The sequence below is a fragment of the Guillardia theta genome, assembly GCF_000315625.1.
Source record: "Guillardia theta CCMP2712 unplaced genomic scaffold GUITHscaffold_16, whole genome shotgun sequence".
Lineage (NCBI taxonomy): Eukaryota > Cryptophyceae > Pyrenomonadales > Geminigeraceae > Guillardia > Guillardia theta.
Window position 1 is genome coordinate 347,018 of NW_005434658.1, and position 22,809 is coordinate 369,826.

At 53.5% G+C, this 22,809-nt stretch overlaps 7 protein-coding genes across 7 annotated transcripts in view; 5 read left to right on the forward strand and 2 right to left on the reverse strand.

The window, feature by feature from the left end:
• The window catches only part of GUITHDRAFT_135587 (hypothetical protein), a gene marked incomplete at both ends in the record, with an annotated part of 3,387 nt that extends 983 nt beyond the window's left edge, over window positions 1-2,404 (forward strand). The window contains 10 exons of the mRNA XM_005836814.1: window positions 240-326; window positions 625-699; window positions 958-1,029; window positions 1,190-1,260; window positions 1,430-1,496; window positions 1,577-1,639; window positions 1,827-1,889; window positions 1,975-2,066; window positions 2,153-2,257; window positions 2,305-2,404. Coding sequence (XP_005836871.1) covers window positions 240-326; window positions 625-699; window positions 958-1,029; window positions 1,190-1,260; window positions 1,430-1,496; window positions 1,577-1,639; window positions 1,827-1,889; window positions 1,975-2,066; window positions 2,153-2,257; window positions 2,305-2,404 — 795 coding nt within the window. The remainder of the gene's footprint in view (window positions 1-239; window positions 327-624; window positions 700-957; window positions 1,030-1,189; window positions 1,261-1,429; window positions 1,497-1,576; window positions 1,640-1,826; window positions 1,890-1,974; window positions 2,067-2,152; window positions 2,258-2,304) is intronic.
• A 1,091-nt stretch (window positions 2,405-3,495) lies between these two features.
• GUITHDRAFT_151325 (hypothetical protein) lies at window positions 3,496-4,475 on the reverse strand (the record flags this gene model as incomplete). The annotated part of the gene is made up of 1 exon (XM_005836815.1): window positions 3,496-4,475. A coding segment is annotated over exon 1 (865 nt), but the record flags the coding sequence as incomplete, so codon positions are not given.
• A 4,370-nt stretch (window positions 4,476-8,845) lies between these two features.
• Window positions 8,846-10,920, forward strand: GUITHDRAFT_159399 (hypothetical protein; the record flags this gene model as incomplete). The annotated part of the gene is made up of 12 exons (XM_005836816.1): window positions 8,846-9,286; window positions 9,334-9,380; window positions 9,432-9,483; window positions 9,535-9,615; window positions 9,665-9,724; window positions 9,798-9,926; window positions 10,025-10,132; window positions 10,333-10,374; window positions 10,433-10,480; window positions 10,573-10,635; window positions 10,694-10,786; window positions 10,843-10,920. The coding sequence occupies 12 exons, from the start codon at window positions 8,846-8,848 to the stop codon at window positions 10,918-10,920; spliced, it is 1,242 nt and encodes a 413-aa protein (XP_005836873.1).
• Window positions 10,921-12,202: 1,282 nt separating this feature from the next.
• On the forward strand, window positions 12,203-12,943 carry GUITHDRAFT_104292 (hypothetical protein; the record flags this gene model as incomplete). The annotated part of the gene is made up of 2 exons (XM_005836817.1): window positions 12,203-12,409; window positions 12,467-12,943. The coding sequence occupies 2 exons, from the start codon at window positions 12,203-12,205 to the stop codon at window positions 12,941-12,943; spliced, it is 684 nt and encodes a 227-aa protein (XP_005836874.1).
• A 1,145-nt stretch (window positions 12,944-14,088) lies between these two features.
• Window positions 14,089-14,739, forward strand: GUITHDRAFT_104293 (hypothetical protein; the record flags this gene model as incomplete). Its single annotated transcript, XM_005836818.1, has 2 exons — window positions 14,089-14,226; window positions 14,284-14,739. 2 exons carry the CDS (start codon window positions 14,089-14,091, stop codon window positions 14,737-14,739), a joined length of 594 nt encoding a protein of 197 aa, XP_005836875.1.
• Window positions 14,740-18,727: 3,988 nt separating this feature from the next.
• On the forward strand, window positions 18,728-21,641 carry GUITHDRAFT_161970 (hypothetical protein). Its single transcript, XM_005836819.1, has 19 exons — window positions 18,728-18,814; window positions 18,861-18,929; window positions 18,984-19,019; window positions 19,074-19,169; window positions 19,222-19,292; window positions 19,341-19,434; window positions 19,485-19,553; window positions 19,605-19,691; window positions 19,739-19,786; window positions 19,840-19,902; window positions 19,950-20,009; window positions 20,060-20,098; window positions 20,153-20,296; window positions 20,446-20,550; window positions 20,676-20,746; window positions 20,789-20,852; window positions 21,124-21,204; window positions 21,389-21,437; window positions 21,547-21,641. Exons 1-19 carry the CDS (start codon window positions 18,737-18,739, stop codon window positions 21,582-21,584), a joined length of 1,362 nt encoding a protein of 453 aa, XP_005836876.1. The 5' UTR covers window positions 18,728-18,736; the 3' UTR covers window positions 21,585-21,641.
• A 211-nt stretch (window positions 21,642-21,852) lies between these two features.
• Window positions 21,853-22,809, reverse strand: part of GUITHDRAFT_135591 (hypothetical protein) — a gene marked incomplete at both ends in the record, with an annotated part of 5,855 nt that continues 4,898 nt past the window's right edge. The window contains 4 exons of the mRNA XM_005836820.1: window positions 21,853-21,993; window positions 22,211-22,255; window positions 22,352-22,400; window positions 22,575-22,664. Coding sequence (XP_005836877.1) covers window positions 21,853-21,993; window positions 22,211-22,255; window positions 22,352-22,400; window positions 22,575-22,664 — 325 coding nt within the window. The remainder of the gene's footprint in view (window positions 21,994-22,210; window positions 22,256-22,351; window positions 22,401-22,574; window positions 22,665-22,809) is intronic.

Consider the following 22,809-nt stretch of genomic DNA (forward strand, 5'->3'; position numbering starts at 1 on the left):
TCGGCTGGCAGTTTGGAGTGGGAACCTCATTCCTCCTCCTCCTCCTCATCCTCATCCAAGATTCCGCAGCATGTGTCAGGAGTCGGTAGACAAGAGGGGGAGGAGGGGAGTAGTAGATGGAAGACGTGGTGTTATTGGTCGCGGTGGTGGAGGTGGAGGTGGAGGAGGGGAAGGGGGAGGGGGAGGGGGAGGGGGAGGGGGAAGGAAGATTGCATACGGGGGTTTGAACTGGACATCAGGGCAAGCCTGTTCCTCCATCATGGGAGTGGGTGGGAGACGTCGAGTCTCTGGTCCTGGAACTCACGCACAAGACTTACTTCGTGGAGGTGAGGGAGGAGGGAGGACTGGAGGTGACGGGAGAGGGAAAGGGTGGACCAGGAAAACTGAGAGAGAAGAACAGAGAGGAGTGAATGGGAAGATGATGGGGAGTAAGCTGGTGAAGGAGGGTAGAAATAGCTGAAGGAGGAGGAAGGGATGGGTTGGCCAGGTGAAGAGGCAGGGAGGCAGGGAGGCAGGGAGGCAGGGAGGCAGGGAGGCAGGGAGGCAGGGAGGCAGGCAGGGAGGGAGGCAGGGAGGGAGGGAGGGAGGAGGCCCTTCCGCATTCAGCGCGTAACGTGGAATCAGATCTCTCATTTCTCTGAGCCATACCCTTCGCTGGATGGCCTCAATACCTACGCAAGCTTCCATCTGCAAGCTCAGGTAAGGAGCCCGTCCCTGCCTATCCCCCCAACCCTCAAGATCCTCCTCCTACCCTCTCCTCCTCCTCCTCCTCCTCCTCCTCCTCCACCACCACCACCACCACCACCTCCTCCTCCTCCTCAATCTCCTCCTCCTCCCTCCGATCCCTCCTCTTCCCCTACTCTCCTTCCCCTTTCCTCAACATTTATTCTTTCTTCCCCCCTCCCTGACACCGACAGCTTCTCTCCTCGGGGTCTTCCTTACGATCGTTCTGTAAAGATCTTCGACGTGTCAGTGATGCCCCTCGAGGCTCTGAACCCTCTCGAAAATTTCTGCGGATGGGACAGAACTGTAACTTCTCTCCCTCCTCCTCTTCTCTCTCTCTCTCCCTCCTCTCTTCTTCCCCTCTCTCCCTCCTCTCTTCTTCCTCTCTCCCTCCTCTCTTCTTCCTCTCTCCCTCCTCTCTTCTTCCCCTCTCTCTCCTTCCCTCTCCTTCGTCGTCTCCTGCCAGCAGTCGAGCTCATCCTCCTCTCTTCAGATCTACAGCGTTCCGAGGACAACACTGCAGGACAGAATCTTAGGGTGAGATTTTTTCTTGAGAGAGGAGAAAGGAGAGGGGGAGATGGGGTAGGAGGTGCTAATGACGGTAGAGCGCGAGGAGGAGCAAGGGCAGGAGCAGGAGCAGGAGCTCGAGCTACTCGAGCAGGAGCAGGTGGTGAAGGTGGTGGTGACGATGACGGATTCCTTGCAGTGGGCTGCGAGTTGCTTTGCAAGTCAACGACACGAAGTCAGAAATCCGCTGGTATCCTCCCGGAAAGGTACGTCTCCTTCTCCTCCTCCTCCTCCTCCTCCTCCTCCTCCTCCTCTTTGTTTCCCTTGACTCTCTGCTGCGCTGCAGGGAGGAGTGAAAGCGACCAGCTGTCCTTGGGAAGTGAATGTCAGTGAAAATTTCTCTTATCAGGTGGAGAGACAGGAGGGAGGAGGAAGGAAGAAACCTGGAAGAGGAGTTAACCAGGAAGGGGAGCGACAGGAAGGGGAGTTAACCAGGAAGGGGAGGACAAAGAGAGTGGTCATGGGGCTGGTTGTAGGAAAGGAAGATGAGAGGAAAGGGGTGGGACTGGAACAGACAATGAAATATGCTGTTTAAGATTTATATCAAAGACATCACTGATTTCGTGGGGACCTCTGGTGTTGAGTACAACATTGGCAAGGTAATTTCGGTTACGATACCCTCTCTTTCTACTGATCCTCCTGCTCCTGCTCCTGCTCCTGCTCCTGCTAATCACTCTCCTTCAGGCCAAGGGGGTCGTCAATCCTTCCGCCTATCCTCCAGGAGCTTTTGCTGACGTCCTCAAGCCCACTCTCTGCCCTACAGTCCAGCCCAATGGGTAAACTCTCCTCGACGCTTCTGGTTGAGCTGACAAGGAGCGTCGATGAGCAGGCAGGGGCCCTGTACTTCCTATGACTGTCGCAGCTGCCCGACGTCCTACCCGCGATGCCCGAAGCAGTTCCTTTCCAACTGCACAGAGATCGCTGCCAGCGTCCTGAAGCTCAAGGAGGCTCTCAACGGGACAGAGCGGTTGCTGTGCTGAACCTGCACCTCATCCTCCATGACGCTGACGGCAGTCCGATCGATTCCTACCTCAAGGACCCGACCAACTTCACAATGTGGACGTCATGTGGCCTCTACACCACAGCCAATCGGTTTGGACGGACAAGAAGGTGATGATGCAGAAAAGTGGGTTGACCCAGGGAAGAAGATAGAGAAAGGGGCAGGCGCAAGAGCAGGCGCAAGAGCGGGAGCGGGAGCAGGAGCGGGAGCAGGAGCGGGATCAGGAGCAGGAGCAGGAGCAGGAGCAACCACGTTTGGAACAGCGGGACAGCATCGATGGTTGAGTGTGGGTCTGGTGATGACTTGGCTGTCAGGGTGGAGACGAGGCCCCTCGTGCAGGATGGGGGATGGCTCGCCCTCAAGAACTCATTCAACACCAGCGGGCCCGACGGCGTCTGGTGGACAAGCAAGGAGCTGAACCAGGTGAGGGAACATGGGCAGGAGGAGATTGGAGGAGCAGGGAACAGGAGGAGCGGGGGGAGCAGGGGGTGAGGGCGTGAAAGGCAAGGGGGAGGGAGTGGAATAGCGCATGCAAGGAAGGAGGCTCATGTCAGGTTGGCAGGACCCTGTGACCGGCATGCTCTCCTTCGATATGCTGGGACTATCCGAAGATCGAAACAATGTAATACCTGCTCCCGCTCCCGCTCCCGCTCCCGCTCCCGCTCCCGCTCCTGCTCCTGCTCCTGCTCCTGCTCCTGCTCCTGAACCCGGACAGGTCTATATGATCAACATCGTGGTGCGGGACGAGGGGACCAATCAGACAGCAGCGTACCATCTCATCACCATCCAGGTGAGCTGACGACGTGTGTGTGTCCTACCCTACTGCTCCTCATCCTCTTCCTCTTCCCTTCTCCTGATTCCCCCTCGCACCTTTTACTCTCTTGACCGCCATCTTTCCTCACTCGGTGGTAGATGGAGACGGCAACTTATGCTCCGCCCAAGCTGACTGACACAGCCAAGAACGTTCTCGTCGGGTTGACAACCTGTAAGGAGAGGGGAGGGGGGGGAAGGACAAGTTGACCATAGCGAGCAGGCATCGGGGTCCTGATCGCTCTCTTCGCCTCCCTTGCCTTCTTCGCGCATCGCAAGCGGATGGAGAAGAGATCAGTTCGCAAGAGACAGAAGAAGTGAAGGAAGAAGTGGTGAAGGAGGGAGGGATGAGGCGGGTGAAGCAGCACAGATTGTACATTAGCATGTCAAGGAAACAACGAAGTCGATACATTTGATTTGTTCTTCTCGTGCCAATCTCATCAGCAGCCTCTGCATTGCACACGAACTTGTCCAGTACGCCCTAAGACTTCTGTAAATGAGACCGGAACAGCGCGATGACAGGGGACAGCAGCGGGAGGAAGATGTAGCGGAGGAAGTGGATGGAGACGGTGAAGCTGAGCAGCGGGTGGGCGATCGAATTCTTGGATGAAGCGAGCTGTCTGTTCCAAGAGGCTCTGAACCACCTCGGCGCTCTCGATGCCCTTTGGAGGAGCCAATCCTCCCCTGCGAGCCTGGGGAGGCCACTGCCCTCCGAACTGCATCGCATTCTCATCCTCGTTCCAGCCGAAGTTCTGCTGCATTCCTCGTCGCATGTCGTTGATGGGGTTCGGTAGCCGTCGCGGCACGCCGGGATCCCTCTGACCATACATCGGCTCCGGCTCCTCGAGGCTCTCCCACCCACGATCCATCTCTCCTGCATAGTGGTTCATGTGGTTGTGCTCGTACCCGGGAGGCCCGTCGTGCTCGGGCTCGCTGTCCGTCACCGACGGCCTCCTGCGCATCTCCCTGATGATGTCTCGTCGATCGTTGAACTTGTTCTGCTCGCCTTGGTCGCTGGTCTCCGCCTGCACTGCGGTCGAGCCTCTTCTTGACCCTCGCCTGAACCTCTCGGGAGGAGGGAGAAGCTGAGGCTCGCTCAGGTTCTCCCCCATGGCATACACGTTGGGCGGCTGTAAGGGCATGGCAGCGCTTGCAACCCTGCTGAAAGGAGCACGCGCAATACTCCCGACGGGAGACGTGGGTCTCGACGGACCCCGGGAGGGAAAGCGAATAGAGCCCATAGGCGACTCTCCTCGTCGAGGGAGGTAGGGCTGCCTGTTCATCATCATGTTCTCCTCCTCTTGAGCCTGACGTGCTGCGCTCACAGTCTCAATGCCCGCAGACATGGAGGCGACGTAGTGCTCCTTGTGGAGCAGCGAGATGTCGCTCTTCCTGAGCCCATGAATCTTCAGCTTCAGGTTGATGATGGCGATGAGCAGTAGACTGAAGCAAAATACGTCGAGGCGAGCCCACAAGTCAAACACCCCAAGATCTCGGATTTCTCTTCCGATCTGGAAAAAGAAGATGTAGGAGGTGTACGCCAACACCCACAAAAGCATAAAGGTCACCATAATGTCTCCCTGTTTCGACTTGAATCCTGAGTACGAGTCCATGAGGAGATGTCGTATCCTACACCACAACACAAGATCGTCGTGCTTCTGCAGGTTGAGGAACTGAAGAAACTCCCTCCGTCCTCGGTACTCGGGCATCTTCCTCTGTGCACGTAGCCACCTCGCTCGGTATCGTAGGAAAGGCTCTGCCTGCGTTGTAGCACGGAACAAGACTAATTTGTAGTAGAAACTCAAGTCATTGTAGAAACCAACGGAAGTGATGAAGAGAAGACGGTAAGTCAAGTAACCTGAGACTGCCGCCGCAGGGATGGAAACCAGGGCGTGTGCCCAAGAGTGCCCACCGCAGAGCAGATAGAACATCTCGGTATAGAATTGATCCCACGTCTCATGGGGAGAGAAACACTTTGCGGTCGGTTTCTCGGTTCGAGATGCGTACATGAACAACCTGTGAAGCATCGGAGTAACTCCGTGGGCTAATCCTGCAAAGGCCGCAGCCGTCTGGCTCCACCAGCTGAACTTGTTCTTGAACAGGACATCTGCTATAGCTCCGATCTGGTCCACCGCGTGTCCTTCGGGCGTGTGAGCCCTGAAGGCAAAAACAGCATGCAGCTCGTTCTGTCTAACCTCAGAGCTCAAATGCATATTCAGACGTCGCAACACAAGCTTGGGATGTTCATAGCCGGAAATGGTTGCAATGTACGTCCCGATAATGATGTACATGGTGAAAGGAGACAAGACTTCCATGATTGAAATAGAGTCCATCTCAGAATGAAACATGAAGAACACGAGTAACGAAAACACAGAAGGCACCCACAGGGTCATAAGGTAATGCTGAAACGAATCGAAGGAGGTGTGTGGTTCAGGTAACCATTGAGATTCCGTGAGAATGTCGTAAAACGAAGCCTCCTCGTCGTCATCAGTTTGCATCCAATCCAGGACTTTACACAGGGGGAATGATATGGGTGCCAGAGCGTCCGAGAATAGCGTCAGCCAAAATTTGTTCCACGAAAAATGATTCTGAACACGCTCCATCCCAAAAAGCTTCCCTATCTTGCGATATTCATCGGCTCGCTGCTCCAAAATCTCCTCCATCTCGGCTTCTTCATGACTCAGGCACCGTGCAAACGCCAGAACAAAGTCTTTGCCTGAGATAGGAGTGTCTTCCTCTGCAACCATTCCACGCTCCATCTGCCATGTTTGCAGCTCTTGTACCAGGTTGTTGATGAACTCTGTCCCACTGTCATCGGACGCCCAGGATGCGATGTCGCGCAGATCCGTGAGAGTAATGATTCCGTTGCCATCTGCATCGATCAGTCTGAAGGCATCAGTGACTGCTCGTATTTGATCGGACAATGTGGTGCATGGCGCAAATGGGGTGTCACAAACTGGACACATGAAAGCAAACTGCAAGAGCTCCTTCTCCTCTTCGTCACAGTCGAGATCAAGTGCCTTCAGGAGACCTCCAAGCTGTTCAGGTCCTGCAAAGGAATGTTTCGCAAGGAAGCGAGTAATTCTCGGTGCTGGATCTTCTTTCTTCTTTGTGAAGTCCCCAAAGCTCCGCAAGCGAGCCAAAACTGCATCAAAATGTTCCCGTGTCGGCGACAGCAATCCGCCAGTTTTTTCGATTTCTTCATGTGCAACTACCGGAACATTGCGGTTCGACATCCTTCGTCGCCTAATATGGGAAGATTCGTTAAAAGAGCCACTGTCAAATTCAACAGGACGAGGACTTCGTGACGAATCTCTCTCATTTTCACTTCCAAAGTCACCATCAGAGGCCTTGGCAAAAGTGGAACGAGACGTGTCATACGAGCTTCGCTTGTATGCTTCAGGTTCAGCAGGTTCACCAGTGCCCTCCTTGACGATCCTTTCTCTGAAGGCTCTTCGTCGCATTTCCACAGGATCGACAGGCCTCGATTCGAAATGCGATTCATCTCTGGACTGATTTTCCGACATTCGCCTACCTGAACGTGAAAAAATCGCAGCATCTGTCTCCTTCAACGTTTCGAAGGAGCTATGCACTTCTGCCTGCTTTGCGATTCGCCTGCGGAACATGGCTTTCTTCTGTGCAGCAGCATCATCAGCGGACTGATCTTCGTCCTCTTGCCTTTCGCCGAACGGACTGTCGTTTTCCATGTACCCGGCATTCGCAGGCTGCCAGGGCATGTCATCATTGAACCTTGTCTGGATGTTTGGCCCTGAAAATTTCTTGAAGCCCTTTTCTAGTTCAACTTCAAAGGATGACTTCTGCTGTGTGTTCTTCAACATCTTGTCCCTCCACTGATGTGGCACGTTGCCTCCACTTTCATGGTCGACTCCGTTGGGATCGTTCGCCTCTTCGTCCCCTTCAAAGTCGTCCGGACTGGAGGTGGCATCTGGTTCTCTGCTATGGTTTCCATTCTCTTCGCATTCATTCATCTTGCTTGTACCAATCGATTCTCACAACAAGCGCAACCAAATTCGATTCAGTTTCAAGTATGAAAGGCAGGTTCTCGAATGCAGCTGCAGCTTACATTCCCGGTCATATGAATACACCCCGCATGGGATCAAACTGGTTATGATCTGTAGATAAAGCAAAGGTATCAGAGAAAGCCGATACAACGGCAAAAGAAAACGCGCTGAAAACTATTTGAGCTGAAAGAATATTAAAAACCTAGTTTTGGAATCCATCGTGCAGGTTTCGGAGGGAAAGAATGCATGCCAAACATGAGGATCAGCATCAGCATCAGCATCAGCATCAGCATCAGAATCAGCTATCATGCAACAGGGAGGGATGTATGTATGTTCTAATTTCAACGACAAAAACACAGCGCTGTTGACCAGTGACGGACAGTAAGACATGGCGGGAGAAATCAGAAGTGCGAATCTGGACTACATGTAGACAGAAGCTAAGGGATGGAGAGATGAGATGAAAGACGACTAGAGGGCAGATGAAGGTTATGACGTTCGAGAACAGAGGAGAAAAGCGTTGAGGCGACCGGCGCAGTGAAAAGACATGATCAGGGCCAGCTGTGAGGCAGGGGAAGCGAGAGGAGAGGAGAGGAAGGAGGATAACAGCTGATGGATGCGAGTCAGTCTGATAGATGGCTGACGATGGAGGAGGGGAAGAGGAGAGGGAGAGAGGGTGGAAGAGGAGAGGGAGAGGAGAGGGAGAGAGAGGGGAAGAGGAGGGGAAGAGGAGGGGAAGAGGAGAGGAAGAGGCGGGGAAGAGGAGGGGAAGAGGAGAGGAAGAGAGAGAGGAAGAGGAGGGGAAGAAGAGGGGAAGATGGGGGAAAGAGGAGAGGAGGAGGCGGGGAAGAGGAGAGGGAGAGGAGTAAGAGAGGCAGGCAGCAGGGTGAGTGTGACTGTGCATGATACTTTTAGCCGCGGCAATTAAAAATTGTTTTTCTCAAACACTGATTTGGTCGATTGCAATTTTATAAATTCGATTATATTTCAATACTGAAAATACTAATTATATTTAAAATCATATGCAAATTTTAGTATGAAAGTTTGTATCTTGGGCCAGCTTTTCATACAAAATATTTGGTTTTTAAAAACAATTCATAAGTACAAAATAAATTATTAAACTACCATTGACGCAAAAATCCATACAAGAATCTTTCTCCCGTAGATATGGTATTCTAAAGATATAATGCTAAATACTTCTAAAATACTCGCTATATATATATATATATCGCTTCACTGAGGGGGACTTGCTCATCAACTTTCGATCCACATCCCCTCACTGACCATTCTGTCCGAGCGAACGTCAGAGCGCACGTGCGCTGCCATGGGGTCGTTGAGGAAGCGGAGGAAAGAGGAGGAGAAGCGGGAGGAGCGGGAGGAGGAGGAGCGGGAGGAGGAGGAGCGGGAGGAGGAGGAGCGGGAGGAGGAGGAGAGGGAGGAGGAGGAGAGGGAGGAGGAGGAGGAAGGAGATATGGAGGAGCCTTCGTCCCAAGACCACATTCAGTCTGAAGGTGCCGCACAAAGGGACAGCGATGATGATGCTGGCAGTGGGCAAATTCAGCTGTTTGCTTCCTTGACCAGGCCGAAGGGACAAAACTCAGCAGTGAGTAATCGAGACAAGTCCAAGGCAAAATCTCTCAACATGAGGACTGTCAAATCAGAACAGCTAGATGCGAGAAAGCAGCAGGCTCGCACAGACGCGGCGGGGAACAAGAAGAGCATCGTGATGAATGAAGCAGAGGAGCGAGAGTTCTCTTCTTTGGGCATTGAGAACTGGCTGGTCGCTGCTTGCAACGCTGTTGGACTGAAACGGCCAACAGACGTGCAATGGAATTGTATCCCTCCTGCACTGGCAGGAAGGAATATTCTTGCTTCCGCCGAGACCGGAAGCGGCAAGACAGCCGCATTCGCCCTCCCCATCATCCAGCAGCTTTCTAAGGACCCTTACGGGGTGTTTGCCGTCGTCTTGACGCCAACGAGAGAGCTTGCGTTTCAGATCCAGGATCAGTTTGTAGCGCTCGGTTCCAGGATACAGCTGAGGAATTGTGTGGTCGTTGGAGGTCTGGACATGATGAAGCAGGCGGTAGAGCTGTGCAAGCGACCGCACGTGGTGATAGCAACGCCAGGGAGGTTGTCCGATCACATCAACAGCTCGTCTGGCGTGAAGGTGACGCGCATGACAGCTGTCTTGACCCCTCTGACGTCGGGCTGCAGGAGGCTCTCGCAAGGACACGGGTGGTAGTTCTCGACGAGGCGGACAGGTGTGCAAGAGATCGTACGGAGTGTCGTACAGGATCTGAGAGATCATGCAGACTGCTGGAAGATTGCTTCGAAACCGAGTTGGCCAACATCCTCGACGCTCTGGTGGAGCTTGTCTTTTGCTGCGTCGTCGTTGTTTGACTGGGCTGCAAACAGCCCAAGAATCGCTCTACCTACCTGTTTTCTGCAACAATCACAGCGAGCATAGAGGAGCTGAAGCATCTCGGTGCTATGAAGGTGGTAGACCTTTCTTCTCTTTCCCTATCTCATTCCCTTCCCGTGTCAGAATTGCTTTGAGTACGAGGCCGACAATCCTAAGACGACTGTTCGGACAGTCCGTGAGATGGTGTGCAACCTTGTTTTCCTTTTGTTTTGAGAGGGAATGTGCAAGATTTAGAAGGGTTGACACGTGCTCTCAGTACCTGCACATGCCAAAGATGGTCAAAGATGTATACTTGGTGCACTTGGTGAGGAACAGCGAAGCCAAGGCCATGATCATCTTTGTCGGGAGAAAGACGACCTGCGTGTTTGTCCAGCTGCTTCTAGAGGTAAAGCTGCTAGAAGTCTGCTGGGGATGCTCACTGGATGATGGGAAGGAACTGAAAGAAGAAGTTTGTTCGATCCACTCTGGTTTGAAGCAGGTGAGGATATCCCCTGCTCCTGCCTTGTTGTCCTCCTCAATTCCCGGCAGAACCGGCGTCTAGCAGCCCTGGATCGGTTCAAGGGAGGGAGGTGCCGCATCCTCGTAGCCACGGTCAGTCTGCATAACGATGATGCGATGGGGTAGAGGGAAGGGAAGTCATGGAGCACATTGATGATACACCAAAATCAAACACTAAGACATGCAACTGATCGCGAGCTGATGATACGTTCATCTGAGACTCTTGTTGTCTGCTCCTCACGATTTTATCCCTCCTGTTACCTTCTGACCACGTACTCCTATTTTCCCTTTAGGATGTTGCGAGCAGAGGGCTGGACATTCCCAAAGTGGACTTGGTTCGCCCCTCCGATTCCAAGCGCAAGCTGCCTGCCTGATGATATTCTTTTTCTCTAGGTTATCAACTACGACATTCCAAATGACGCAAAAGATTACATTCATCGGGTGACAACTCCTCCTGCTCCTGCTCCTCCTCCTCCTCCTCCTCCTCCTCCTCCTCCTGCTCCTCGTCTCTGCCTACCTGACGTTTCCGACAGGTCGGACGTACAGCTCGTGCAGGGCGGACGGGAACAGCAGTCTCCCTCGTCACCCAGTACGACGTGAGCCCGCCTGCTCCTCTCCTGCATCCTCCCCGCCCCGAGTGACTTGGCCTTGAAGGTGGAGCTGGTCCACAACATCGAGGCAGAGACGGAGAAGAAGCTGGAGGACTTTGGGCTGAAGGAGGAGGAAGTTCTTGAGAGCATGTCGGAGGTAAGCGCCGGTGATCTCAGTCTGCAAGGAGCTGCTGACTGCCCCCACCCCTCAAGGTCATGAAAGCGAAGAGGCTGGCCCGAGTTCAGATGCTGGAGCTCGACTCGGAGGGTCAGGATGACAAGAGAAGGTGAGTCTGAGCGGAGGAGATAACCGGAGCTAGGGGGAAAGAGGCGGGTAGATCTCTGGAAGGACAAGGTGGAGGAGGGTGAAGTGGAGGAAAGGGCCTGTCGTTGTGCGAGGAAGAGAGGGAAGGAGAGAGAGAGAGGAGGGGATTAGGGATGATCATGGAGGCATTCATGAGGCTCGGAGGTGACTGCCTGGCAGGAGGGGACTAAAACGCAAGCTCACGACGGAGAAGAAGAATTAGGACATGCTTCAAGCAGCCACAGCCTGTCTGGCACGTTCAACACCTTCCATGTATATGTTGTACAACTTTCAACCTGTACTAGTATAAGTGAATGTCAGTAGAGATCACATGACAGTGATAGTGACCGGCATGGCCTGACGTACCGTCACTGTACCGGCGGCGCGGCGGCCCCGTCCGTGCCGCACTGCGGCAGTGCCGGGCGCCCGGGTCCCGGCGTCGAGACCGTCCGGATCCGGCGAGTCAAAGGCTTGCTCTTTCAAGTTTGCGGCTGTGCCCTGGCCGCAGATAGTCATCCGACTGTCACGCGGCTTTTCTAGTTTCTCTCAGAGTCTCACCGTGTGGCCTGGCCAGTGTGTGTGCGACAGTCCGATCACTGTCAGGGTCGGGTTATTACTAAGTTAGTCCAGGCCCGCTCCTGATTGTCCTCCCGAGTCCGATATGATACTCCGTCACAGGGCCGGGAGCCGGCCGAGCCGCTGTGACGGTCAGCCCGGCCCGGCGCACACGACATCACTGAGATATGATTCTGAGGCGGGCTCTTGATGGACTCTCAAGGACCTTCCGGCTCCGGAGGTGACCTCCTACCCTTACCACACAGCTAAAACATATTATAGCACACCTCGTGACCTTCCCTCAAACGTTGTTTGTTCGCGAAGTATCGTTTGCGAAAAGATTTCAGTTCGAGCCGGTCAGCTCCGCCCCGCACGCTACCATCACGCCCTCCCACCTTGAGCTACTAATACTTCTCCCTACCCCTCGCCTCCCACGCTCTCCCCGCCCCTTCAGGTGCCTCCTCCTCAAGCTCACGTGCCAGTGACGATACCAACTTCTCTTCCTCCCTTGACTTTTCTTATTGTCTTGCTTCTTTCTCCTGCCGACTGTTCTTCTTTCTCCTGCCGACTGTCGCTGCGAGCCTCTCCTACCTGCCTCGATCAACTTGGCAGTATACAGTCTTGACAGCGTGTCGAAGATCCACGAACAGGACTAATTGATCACCTATCTCCAGTATCAACTTTATTTTTCAGCAGATCGTGAAACTAGCCAGCATGTCCATTTCTATGCAGCACGAAATCAACTTCGCATCACAAAGTGCACACAGCAATGCCAGTAATGTTGAAACTCCTGAAACAACTGTTACTATCAACGCACGATCCCGCCATGGCCTCCTCCGTAAAATTAAGTCCGTCCAGATCGACCTCAACCTCCTGTCCTCCATGTTTCACATGCGTCAAGACAACGCCGCTCGCTCCCTGGTGAGTCCTCGCCTGCTCCTCTCGCGCACACAACCTTGTACTGACGGGCATGCGCAGGGAGTGTCGCTGACCAGCCTGAAGATCGCATGCAGGAGGCTGGGGCTGAGCCGCTGGCCTTACAACGGGGGAGTGCGGGCGGAAGGGAGCGGGAGCGGAAGGGGGGAGGGCAGCACAGGAGAAGGGGGTGCGGGGAGGAGGGAGGAGGAGGCCGTTGAGGACGAGGAGGAAGGAGGGGAGGAAGAGGCGAGTGAGGGTGAGATTTCCGAAGGATCGAATGAATCAGAAGCTAGCCTGCAGAAACCTGAGATGAAGGTGGAAACGTGCGAAGAGTATGCGGACCTTGGGCCTGCTCCCTCCAAACTGGATTCGTCCCCCGTTGCAAAATTATCAGATACAAGGGCAGATGTCGTTGTTGGACAGGTTGCAGAAGAGATGGTCACGGAAGATTTCAAGTACGACTTTGGTGATGTGAGCATCAGTGATATGCGATGGTTGGGTTGTTTCTTGCGAAGTGATGATTCTAGTCCAATATAGACCATAAACAAACAATCAAGCCCGACCGGGTGTCTGTTGTTGTAGTGCACATTCTTCCGAGCGGGGCTGGGCTGTTGATTATTCTAAATCTTCCCTGTTTGTACATTCACCTCGTATTGCACAGTTTTTGAATACAACACAACACTTGAACCATGCCGTACAGTCATTGACCATCATCAAGTTCTTCGAGTCATTATTACCAACGGATCGCTTTCTTGTTTGCCCGTCTGTGTTTTTCAAAATGCACCGAACCAACCACGGGCAACACCGTGTCAAGTCGAATCTTCTACAGCCATCTGCAGCCATGCCCCGACTGTCCTAACCCCGTGACAATAGCATGACGCAGGGGTCAGCAGTCGCTAATTGATGAGCCCCCTGACCCCTTCGGATATGTGTGGCCTCGTGATTATGAGTTATCCCGACGAATTGCTGACATAGAGTCTGTTTCCGAAGGCTCGAGAGCATACAATAGAAGGTCGTACCGTTGAGAGATATGTGTGGTAAAGACATCATGAGACCGGATGACCGTCAGCGGGGGCACGAGAATGGGCCGCCGGACTGACTCATGGGCAAGAGGAGTCGAAGCTTTCACGGCGGAACTCAATAAGGTGGGTACTATTCTGGAATAAAGGGGGGTAAGGGTCATAACGACCTTGACGGAGAGAACCTCCGAACAAGGTCGGCTAAAATAAGTTTTAATTATATTTTACTATTTGGTGCGGATCTGAGTCTGTTTTTTGGGTACAGACGGAGTTAGGGCCCGAACGGTGCGCTTTCTGCTGCATGGACCCCTCCCTTCAAAAGTCCATGCTCCCTCGTACCCATACTTGAGTACCCCTACATTCCTCGGATAAGTACCCGTTCTGGTGTGGGTATCCGGAGATAGGAGGACCCTACCCACAGACCTGATTTCCTTCCGCTCCTCTCCACATTGTTCACCTGGAGCTCCCTTCCTCCTCCTAAACGAAGAATTGCTCGTATTTTGATCCTCAAGGTCGCAAGCATCCGGATTCCTTCTGCTCTCAATCAGCTACAGCGTGTCATCCTCAACAAGAAGTGAGATCAAAGCACAGTTAACGATTGCAAGAAACATTTCGGACGTCACACTGCGAGCATAAGCACTGCTAGAATACTGGTTCTCAAAGATGGAAGCTGAGAGAGTTGTTACCATCAACGCACGATCCCGCCATGGCCTCCTCCGTAAAATTAAGTCCGTCCAGATCGACCTCAACCTCCTGTCCTCCATGTTCCACATGCGTCAAGACAACGCCGCTCGCTCCCTGGTGAGTCCTCGCCTGCTCCTCTCGCGCACACAACCTTGTACTAACGGGCATGCTCAGGGAGTGTCGCTGACCAGCCTGAAGATCGCATGCAGGAGGCTGGGGCTGAGCCGCTGGCCTTACAACGGGGGAGTGCGGGCGGAAGGGAGCGGGAGCGGAAGGGGGGAGGGCAGCGCAGGAGAAGGGGGTGCGGGGAGGAGGGAGGAGGAGGCCGTGGAGGACGAGGAGGAAGGAGGGGAGGAAGACATCATCGAGGGTTGTTGCACAACAACAGATCATGACGGCAATGAATCCGATGATGTTTCAGACCTGAGCGTCAAAACTGTCGATGCGACATCAGAAACTGTCTTGGGTCCTGTGTTAGGTGTGGCCTTAGAAGACCAAGACAGCAGTGTGAGCGATCATGGGAGCGATCATAGGTCTTCGAAGTACATGGACGTAGGAGATGTGCAAGTGAACGTTCAGTGGCTTGGTTGGTATATGAACTGTGACGATACTAGTCCCGTGTTTCAATAAACTGCTTTTCGTGTTTTTCGGCAGATAGCAAGCATTTCAATTCCAACGTTGCAGGCTTGCTCCTTGGCTCAATCGTTCACTTGTTCTTGCCTGTGATCATCAACTGATGCGATCCCTCAACTTCCTGCCATCATCCGATCACTTCAACCGTCATTGTGGCACGATGGCAATCGACCGGCGGCGCCGGACATGCGGCAGCCTGGCCGCCCGGCGGCCCGGTGCTGACTCTGTGATCGGACTGTACGCCGTGCACACTGAGTTGATAGTACGGGCACGGTACGGTACGGTCCGATCGGATGATCAAGGATGAGGAGCCGGGAGTCTCGGCGTCACGCCCGGCGTCGGGCCGGGCCCGTCGGACGGCCCGGGCCGCCGCGGGCCGCGTGCCGTTCACTTTTAGCCCTTTCGTTAATTTCCACTCTTCTTTTCGAGAAAGTTTTTTTTGGGGTGGCGTGTGAATTCAAACAAGTTTTCAACGGCAGCAAGAGATACCTCCAAAGAGTACCAGTGCAGTTTAGTTATCATTTCTGCTAGGCCTTTACATGTATTTTAACTTTCATTTCAGAGGGTTGAAATGTTTTCAACATCGTACACGCCCGACTCATGTCTCCCCTACACGCCGGCACGTAGCACCAAACCTGCTCCTCCAACGATGCCGCTGTAAGACCATCCGCTGCTGTAGCCAGCATCAGATCTCAGCATGCAAGGCTTTGTTAGGTTTGAAGCTCTCTAGTCAGCACAGTTTGAGACCTGAGACCGCTAGGTTCGTGGTGATGCGTTCGGTGACAACAGAGTGTGCAGCAATGGCGTTGTGAGATCCATGGTTCAAAAGGTTATTATGAAGAACAAGATGATGAAAACATGAGGTTTGAATCCAGTGTAGGAGATCGCTTGTCATTTTGACTTGACACCAACCTTATGGCAGCGCAGAATAATCATAAGATACTTCCCTGCGATGAATGATTTTTGAATTGCATATTTTCCACATGCGATGCCTTGAAGATTTGTTTGATGGAGATTGCATCATGTTGCAGATCCACGTAATTAGTCAAGCTCACTTGTTATATTAGACATCAAGCATTGCATAGATTGTTTCACAAGATTTCTGCATGCATTTCGCCCACTGCAGTGAGGATGTTTGATTGCATGTAAACACTGATGCCGCCAGAGGCAATCAAGACATCTTAAGCCTTGAACACCGTCGAGAGTCTCCACTTCTGAGATTTGCAGAGTGTGTTGATTTCTTGATGCGTGGGATTAGTTTTGAGCGTTCATCTAGCTGTGATGTCGGACATTTGAACCGTCAACACAGTATGCACACATGTATTATTTGTTCTATTGTGAAATAAAGTGATCTCAGTCTTGCATTCGAGGCCATGCTAAAGAGCATTTCTGTATCTTCTTTCATTTCACATAAATGCAGAATGCATGCAGGGGTTGAATGATGATGAAAACATCGCTTCCCCTGTAGACCATTCCGACTCACTGTAAGCTTGGGATCGACATCACAAGTGGTAGTGATCTGATTGCAGAAATCTTTATACATTCATGAGGAAATCTTTATACATTCATCATTCTTTGCAACAATCTAATTACAATGACAACCGCAAGTAGCATCAAATACATGCGCAATGGTCAGCACAATAAGCCTCACATTGGTATCTTCGTTGTGCCTGCATAGCAGAGATACATCAAAAAGTTGCAAATAAACCTAATTATGCACAATGTATGCTTGTAGCTCTAGTAAGCCACATTGATTGCTGTAGGATTCTCATCCTGTGGTTGAAACAGACTCTCCATGTCGCCACAGCTACGTGGAGCATGTTGATCCTTGAGCATTTTGAATGCATGCTCAAGCAGAAATAATGTGAAGATGTTGCTTTTGAGGATCTGAACTGCAAATAATTGAATGTTTCTAGCATATTTGCAAGATTGGAGTGCATGAAAGCACCTCATTTGCAAACTGATGGTGCAGCATTGTAAACCATACTTCCTCTCTGAATCCTCGTACATACGGCTCTCATGCTTGAAGCAACGAATAAGAGAGCAGAAAAGGTGTATTCATCTTTTGCAATGTATTCTAAAGACATCTTCATTCCTAGACAGCTTTCTCTGTCATGCAGTCATGTAAGAGAAGCGGAATTCAAAACTTTCTTTCAAAGTCAGAGACTAAGAAAAGGTCTTAGTCTATCTACATGGATACATTAGACGATTAAATTCTCATCCACATTCAAGCAGCAATAGATTCGAAGCCTCTCACCATGATGACTTGTCGTTGCATGCGGGTGAAGGATCAATCAGCCATCTCTTGCTTGCCTAGGGAGGGGGGATTTGGGGGGAGTGGAGATAGCACCCTACCCCCTATTTCCCAATTTCAAACTCTTGAATCAAAGGGTAGATTTGTATTCTTTGCTAGCTACCCACCCCGCCGCTTTCGTAAAGGTGATGAAGGGGAATCGGGGGTATTGGCGTGGTGAGCTCAAACGGCAATCGAAATGCCTTCTTTTCCATTAGCACCCCCACGTACCGTGATACAGTGAAATGCACGGGTATGAGAGAATCTTTCGGTCCTCTACCCCTCCTGACAAAGGAAGTCACTAGGGTGGAGGCTGATTCGAGACGCCTGTCGAAACCACTTTAAAAGAATAGTACAGACTGTACCAGAGGCACTTCATCCGTACATAGATGTGTACGATTGAAGCGCTGACTAAACAATTAAAATGAGGTGCTTCAAAAAGTAAGGCGGGGGACAGGGTACCACGCCAGTATAATTCAAATCACCCCACCCTACTTTATCCCTGTCTCACTACCCCCCAGTTATAGAGCAAAAACCGGGGTAGCTGAATGGAAGTGTATATATGAACCCCTTCCCAAGGAGAAAAAAAAAGACCAATTTTGCTAGAGCCTGCATATGGCCTTGTGAACGGCATCGGCGTCACCGACCAGGCTGACGGCCCGCGGATCGGACCGGCGTGAGCAGGCGGGCCTCCGACGACCGTACACTGACTAGGCTCCGACCGTACCGTGCCGCGGCACGGTGCGGCATCCGACACGGTACCCCGGGCGGCGACCCAGTGCGGCAGCCTGTGCCATGATCTCAGCCTCGGATCATCAGGATGATGAGTGAGAGTCTCAGCGGCCGCCGGGCGGCGAGTCGGACTCGGACCAAGCGGCTCAGTATCGTAGTATGTGGTATCCGAGTCTGGACTCGACCGTACTCAGTGATCATGGCAACCGCCTGACGGCCGCCGGGTCCGGGATGATCGGACTCGGGACTCGCGGCGCCGGGCCCGGGGGTGGCTGGCATGATGCCATTGTGTCGGAACGTGACTCTGTCACCGGACGGTCACGGGTCGCAGTGGCCCACGGGCCACGCGGCACCGACGGTGCCGGCCGGGCGCGGCGGCGGGCCCAGTGACGGCCGCCTGTCGTCGTCAAGTTCCGAAGTTCAACGAGTACTGTCGGGCCAGGGTCGGGCCAACTTAGGCCCCTGCAAGCCTTAAAGGCCGGGCGCCGCCGAGTTGACTCAGTGAAGTCGCCCAGCTGTTCTTTGTAAAGAACAAACATTTGTTCTTTACAAAGAACATTCATCGTGGCTTTTCGAGGACCCCCCCACCCCCTTTTGTCATTGAGTTTTTACTGGTGGTAATAGGGTGTGTCGAAGGCTGCGCCATGTCGGAGGGGATGGCGAGAAACGAGGAGTAGAGAGCAGGAGGCAGAGGGCAGAGGGAGGGAAGAGGGGGAGCGATGGAGGATGTCCATGATGTGCGCGGCTGTGTGACGACGTCTTGTTGGATGCGAGGATGTTGTGACTGAATTCCAAACCTGTTAACACATGAAGCAGTGGTTTCGGGTAGATTTGCTCGCGATCTCATAATGTTGTGTACAAGGAGCTTGTGTTGACTAGTGAACCAGTACCATCATCACCATTAATAGCTGTGCATCCACAACTGACCCTCATTCCAATTGCAACTGCTTACTCTCGTGCAGTTTCAACATGAAGGCCTTGTCCGTGGTTCTGGTTTGTGGAGTGCTACTTGTCGTGGGATGGAAGTCTGCGAGTCAATCTTATCGGGTAGGTTGATCTCGGCAAGGATGCAGCAGGAGTGATGTTGCTGTAGACTACCAGCCTCATGTCGGACGAGGGTCTGTCGGCCATGACCATTGGAATGGATCACAACGCGATGCTTGTACGTTGCATGGAGAAGATTGCTGTGGGGAAGCTCTCTGACGCTGACCCGCAGGCAAGAAACCCGACGCAGAACGCTGCTTACATGCAGGTATAACCATTGTGCGCAGGAAACAGCATGTGAAACTCACGATGTGCACTCCAGACCTTCGGATCGTTCCTCCCGAACGCTAACCTCAAGTCTGCGACGGGGACAACACAACTGGCGCAAGCTAAGCACACTGCACAGCGCAAGATGAAGGTAGCAAGCAGACTGTCTGTGTGCGAGGCCACCATTGAGTGCCTTCTTGCAGGCGTCCGCACAGAGCAGGCTCAACCAGAAGCTGGCGGCTGCCATGCAAGCGAAGCTGACCGCGTCGTCGAGGTGGCGCATGCGAGGGGGTTGGTGGAGGCTCTGATGCGGTAGAGGTAGAGGGGACGAGCTGATGACTCCGCACTTCGTGGCGGCGTTGGATGCGGCTTCGAAGATGGGATCGAGGACTTCGATGCTGTCGGAGAGGAAGCAGGTGGCTGGAGCCTCCAGTGTTGGAGGTTCGCGCTGATAGGTCTGATGCAGAAGGAAGCTCTTGACGCTCTCAACATGGCAAACTCCAAGTCTCACATCCTCCCCTCGAAGCTTCGCGAAGTGATCCAATCGCGTGGATGAGGAGGCAGGGAGATTGACTGGCTAACGCAGGAGTACAACTTCAACACTGCCAAGCAAACTCTTGGTCAAACCAAGTTGATCTCTCCTTCTCAAGCTGCTCTCCGCGCATACCCGCAGGTGCCGCTTACGATCTCCAGCAGGCAGGGATCTGAAGTAACTTTCAGGGGGACGCGACTCAATCTCTCAGCCAGCGAGCCGTTCCTTCTGCAACGGTAACGCTTTCCTGTCCAAGTGTCGCTCCCGTCCACTCACGCTGGGTCGGCAGGGAGGCAACCCGGGGCTTGCGGGGAAGGCTGACCAGCAGTTCTTGTCCAGTGAACCCCAGCAGGTGAGGAGCTTCTGTGAGAGAAGTGACCTGACCGTGTCTGCGAGCAGCTGAGTACCAAGGAGCTGATCCAGCAAGCAGCCATGAAGCAGCTCAACTCTCTCCCTAAGGTCCTCACGCCATGTTGGCCTCCTCCCATTTGACTCTGGTCTCTTCACAGCAGTCGGCCGCAGCTCCAGTCCAGCAGCTGGCCGAGCAGGTGAGCATGGCAGGAGGCGGTGAGCGAACTCTTGACATTTCGTTGTGCTTCCAGCCCCCTGTTGCTCGTCCCTACGCTTATCCTGTCGCCGCTGTGGCTCAGCCCACCATGTACTACCAGCAGGCACCACAGCCCATGGCCTACTCCTCCTACCCGGCGCAGGTTCCCAACAACCAGATGGCGTACCAGCCTCAGCAGGTGCCTCCCTTGTCCATCTCCTCCCTACCTGTCCCTCCCCTCCTCGATTTCCTGTTAACCTCCTCCCCTCACTTGCTCCTCCTCCCTCCTTTGGCCTCCACCCTCCCTCCTCTCCTGACATCTTGTTCCTCTGACCTCGCTACCTGAAGATGTACCAGCCGTCGTATCCCCAGGCTCCCATGCAGCAGCAATATGCTCCCATGCAGCAGCCCGTGTACGCACAGCCCCTCCAGCAGAGGCCAATGGCTTACCAGGTTGACCTTCCTACCGCATCCTTCTCTTCCTCCTCCACCTTGCCTCCCTTCTTCCTCTTCCTCTTCCTCTTCCTCTTCCTCTTCCTCTTCCTCTCCCCTGTCGCCCTTGACTTTCCTGTCCTCAGCCATACAACGGGATGGCGCAGCAGACTCAGATGGCCTACCAGTCAAGCGCGACTCCCCAGTACGCCTCCAGGTCCCTAACCCCGCAAACTTGCCGGCCCTGACATATAAGCAGCAACGCCATGATGACCCCAGCTGAGATCGGCAAGGCAGCGGCAGCCAACGCCGCCAGCTGGAGGGTAGGAAACTCAAACCCTTGCCTGTTGTCTCAACCACCACTTGAGCATAGACTATTTCTCCTTCCTACTTTTCCCACCCTCCGCACTCACCCCTCCTCCTCCTCCTCCTCCTCCTCCTTCTCCTCCTCCTCCTCCTTCTCCTCCTCCTCCTCCTCCTCCTCCTCCTATGCTTCTCACCGATCATTATCATCAACCTCAGCGGCGGCTGTTGATCTTCTTTCATCTTCATTCTTCTGTGTTGTATTGAGCTCTGGCTGACGATGCAACGCAGGCGCCCGACGAGTCGCTCAAGGCGGGGAAGTCAAAACATCTCTCAGCTCAGCAGAAGCAGAAGATCAGGGAGCAGATGGAGGTGATGCCCTCTTCACTTCCCCTCCTCCTCTCCCTCCCTCCTCTCCCTCCTTCCCTGCCTCCCATCCCCTCCCCTCCTTCCCTCCTTCCTAGCTCTGACTCCTCCCTTCATTTCGTCCACCTACTTTCCCCTGCTCTCCCTTGTCCCTGAGGTCCTTCTCTCGTTCACCCGCACTCGTCTGCAGGCGCTGAGACAGTCGATCAAGTCCGACTTCAAGGCCAACACTAGGATGGGTAAGAGTTGCTGGCGAGCATGCGGCTGCTTCTCACTGACTGCATTCTCCTCCTCCTCTTGCTTCTCCTCGTCCTCGTCCTCGTCCTCCTTCTCCACTTCCTCGTGCAGCGGACAAAGCTCTCCTCCTCGGACCTGGCGGCCTCTAATATTATTTGTCGTGACCTTAAGTGGCGATTGTTTATTGAATTTTCCTCCTTCAGAGTAGGTCTGGCTCCTCCTCCTCCTCCTCCTCCTCCTCCTCCTCTGTGACAGCTCCTTCACCAATGATTTGTCGAGCCGATCGCAAGCTCTTTGCTGGCATTTGATGCGTCCTGCGTTCGGTTGTGAGAGGATTCAAGTGGAAGCGAGAAAAAAGAAACACAGAGCAGCAGCAGCAGCAGCAGCAGCAGCAGCAGCAGCAGTGACAGTGACAGATCACCTTCTGGGCCTTGAGCACAGCGGCGAACTCTTCCTCGGTGACCTGCAAGGACGCGAGTGAGGGAGGGGAGGGAGTGCAGGAGGACGAACTTTGATGGAGGCGATGGCGTCGAAGAGCTCCTCCTCCTCGATGTCCACCTGATAGATAAGAGAGCAAGTTGAGGAGATCGAAGGCCGGGGAGAGCAGGTAGCAGAGGGAGGGAGGGGCATCAGTAGGAGGGGAGAAGGGGAGGAGAGGTTGCTACGGAAGGGAGGGGAGGGGGCGGGGGGAACAGGTGCACAGAGGAAGGGGGGGGGAGGGAAGAGGAGGAGGAGGAGGAGGAGGAGGAGGAGGAGGAATGTAAAGGTTTGCAACCTGATTGTGGAGGTGGGTAAGGGTAACCATGAGATCCTCGAAGGGCTGTGGGAATATAACAGTCACAGGCAGTATGAAAGGAGGAGCAAGAGGAGGAAGAGAGAAGGGGGAGAGGAGAGGACGAGAGGAGGAGAAAGTAACCATGTCGACAAGTTGTGCTGAAAGCCACTTGAGGACGCCAAGAGCAGCTCTGTATGGGACGTTAGAGGACGAGGAGAGCAGAAGGACGAGAGGGGAAGCACGTTGCATGGTGCAACTTCAGGCAAAAGGAAAGGGGAATAAGGGGGGGGAGGAGGAGGAAAGGGAGGAGAGAGGGACAGCAAGGAGGGGAGAGGAAGGTAGGGAAGGACAGGAGGGAATATACCTGATCATAAAGGATTCTCCGTTGAGAAGATAATTGTCCCAGATGCCTGAACGAGGAGAAAGCAATGAGAAAAGAGGGAGAGGGAGGGAGCTAGCGAACGATCAGGCAAGCAAAGGGGAGAGGAAGGGAGGGGGCGAGAAAGAGCAGGGAGGTTGGTGGGAAAGTGACGGAGGGAGGGAGGGAGGGGAGGGAGGGAGGAAGGAGGGGAGGGAGGGAGGGAGGGGAGGGAGGGAGG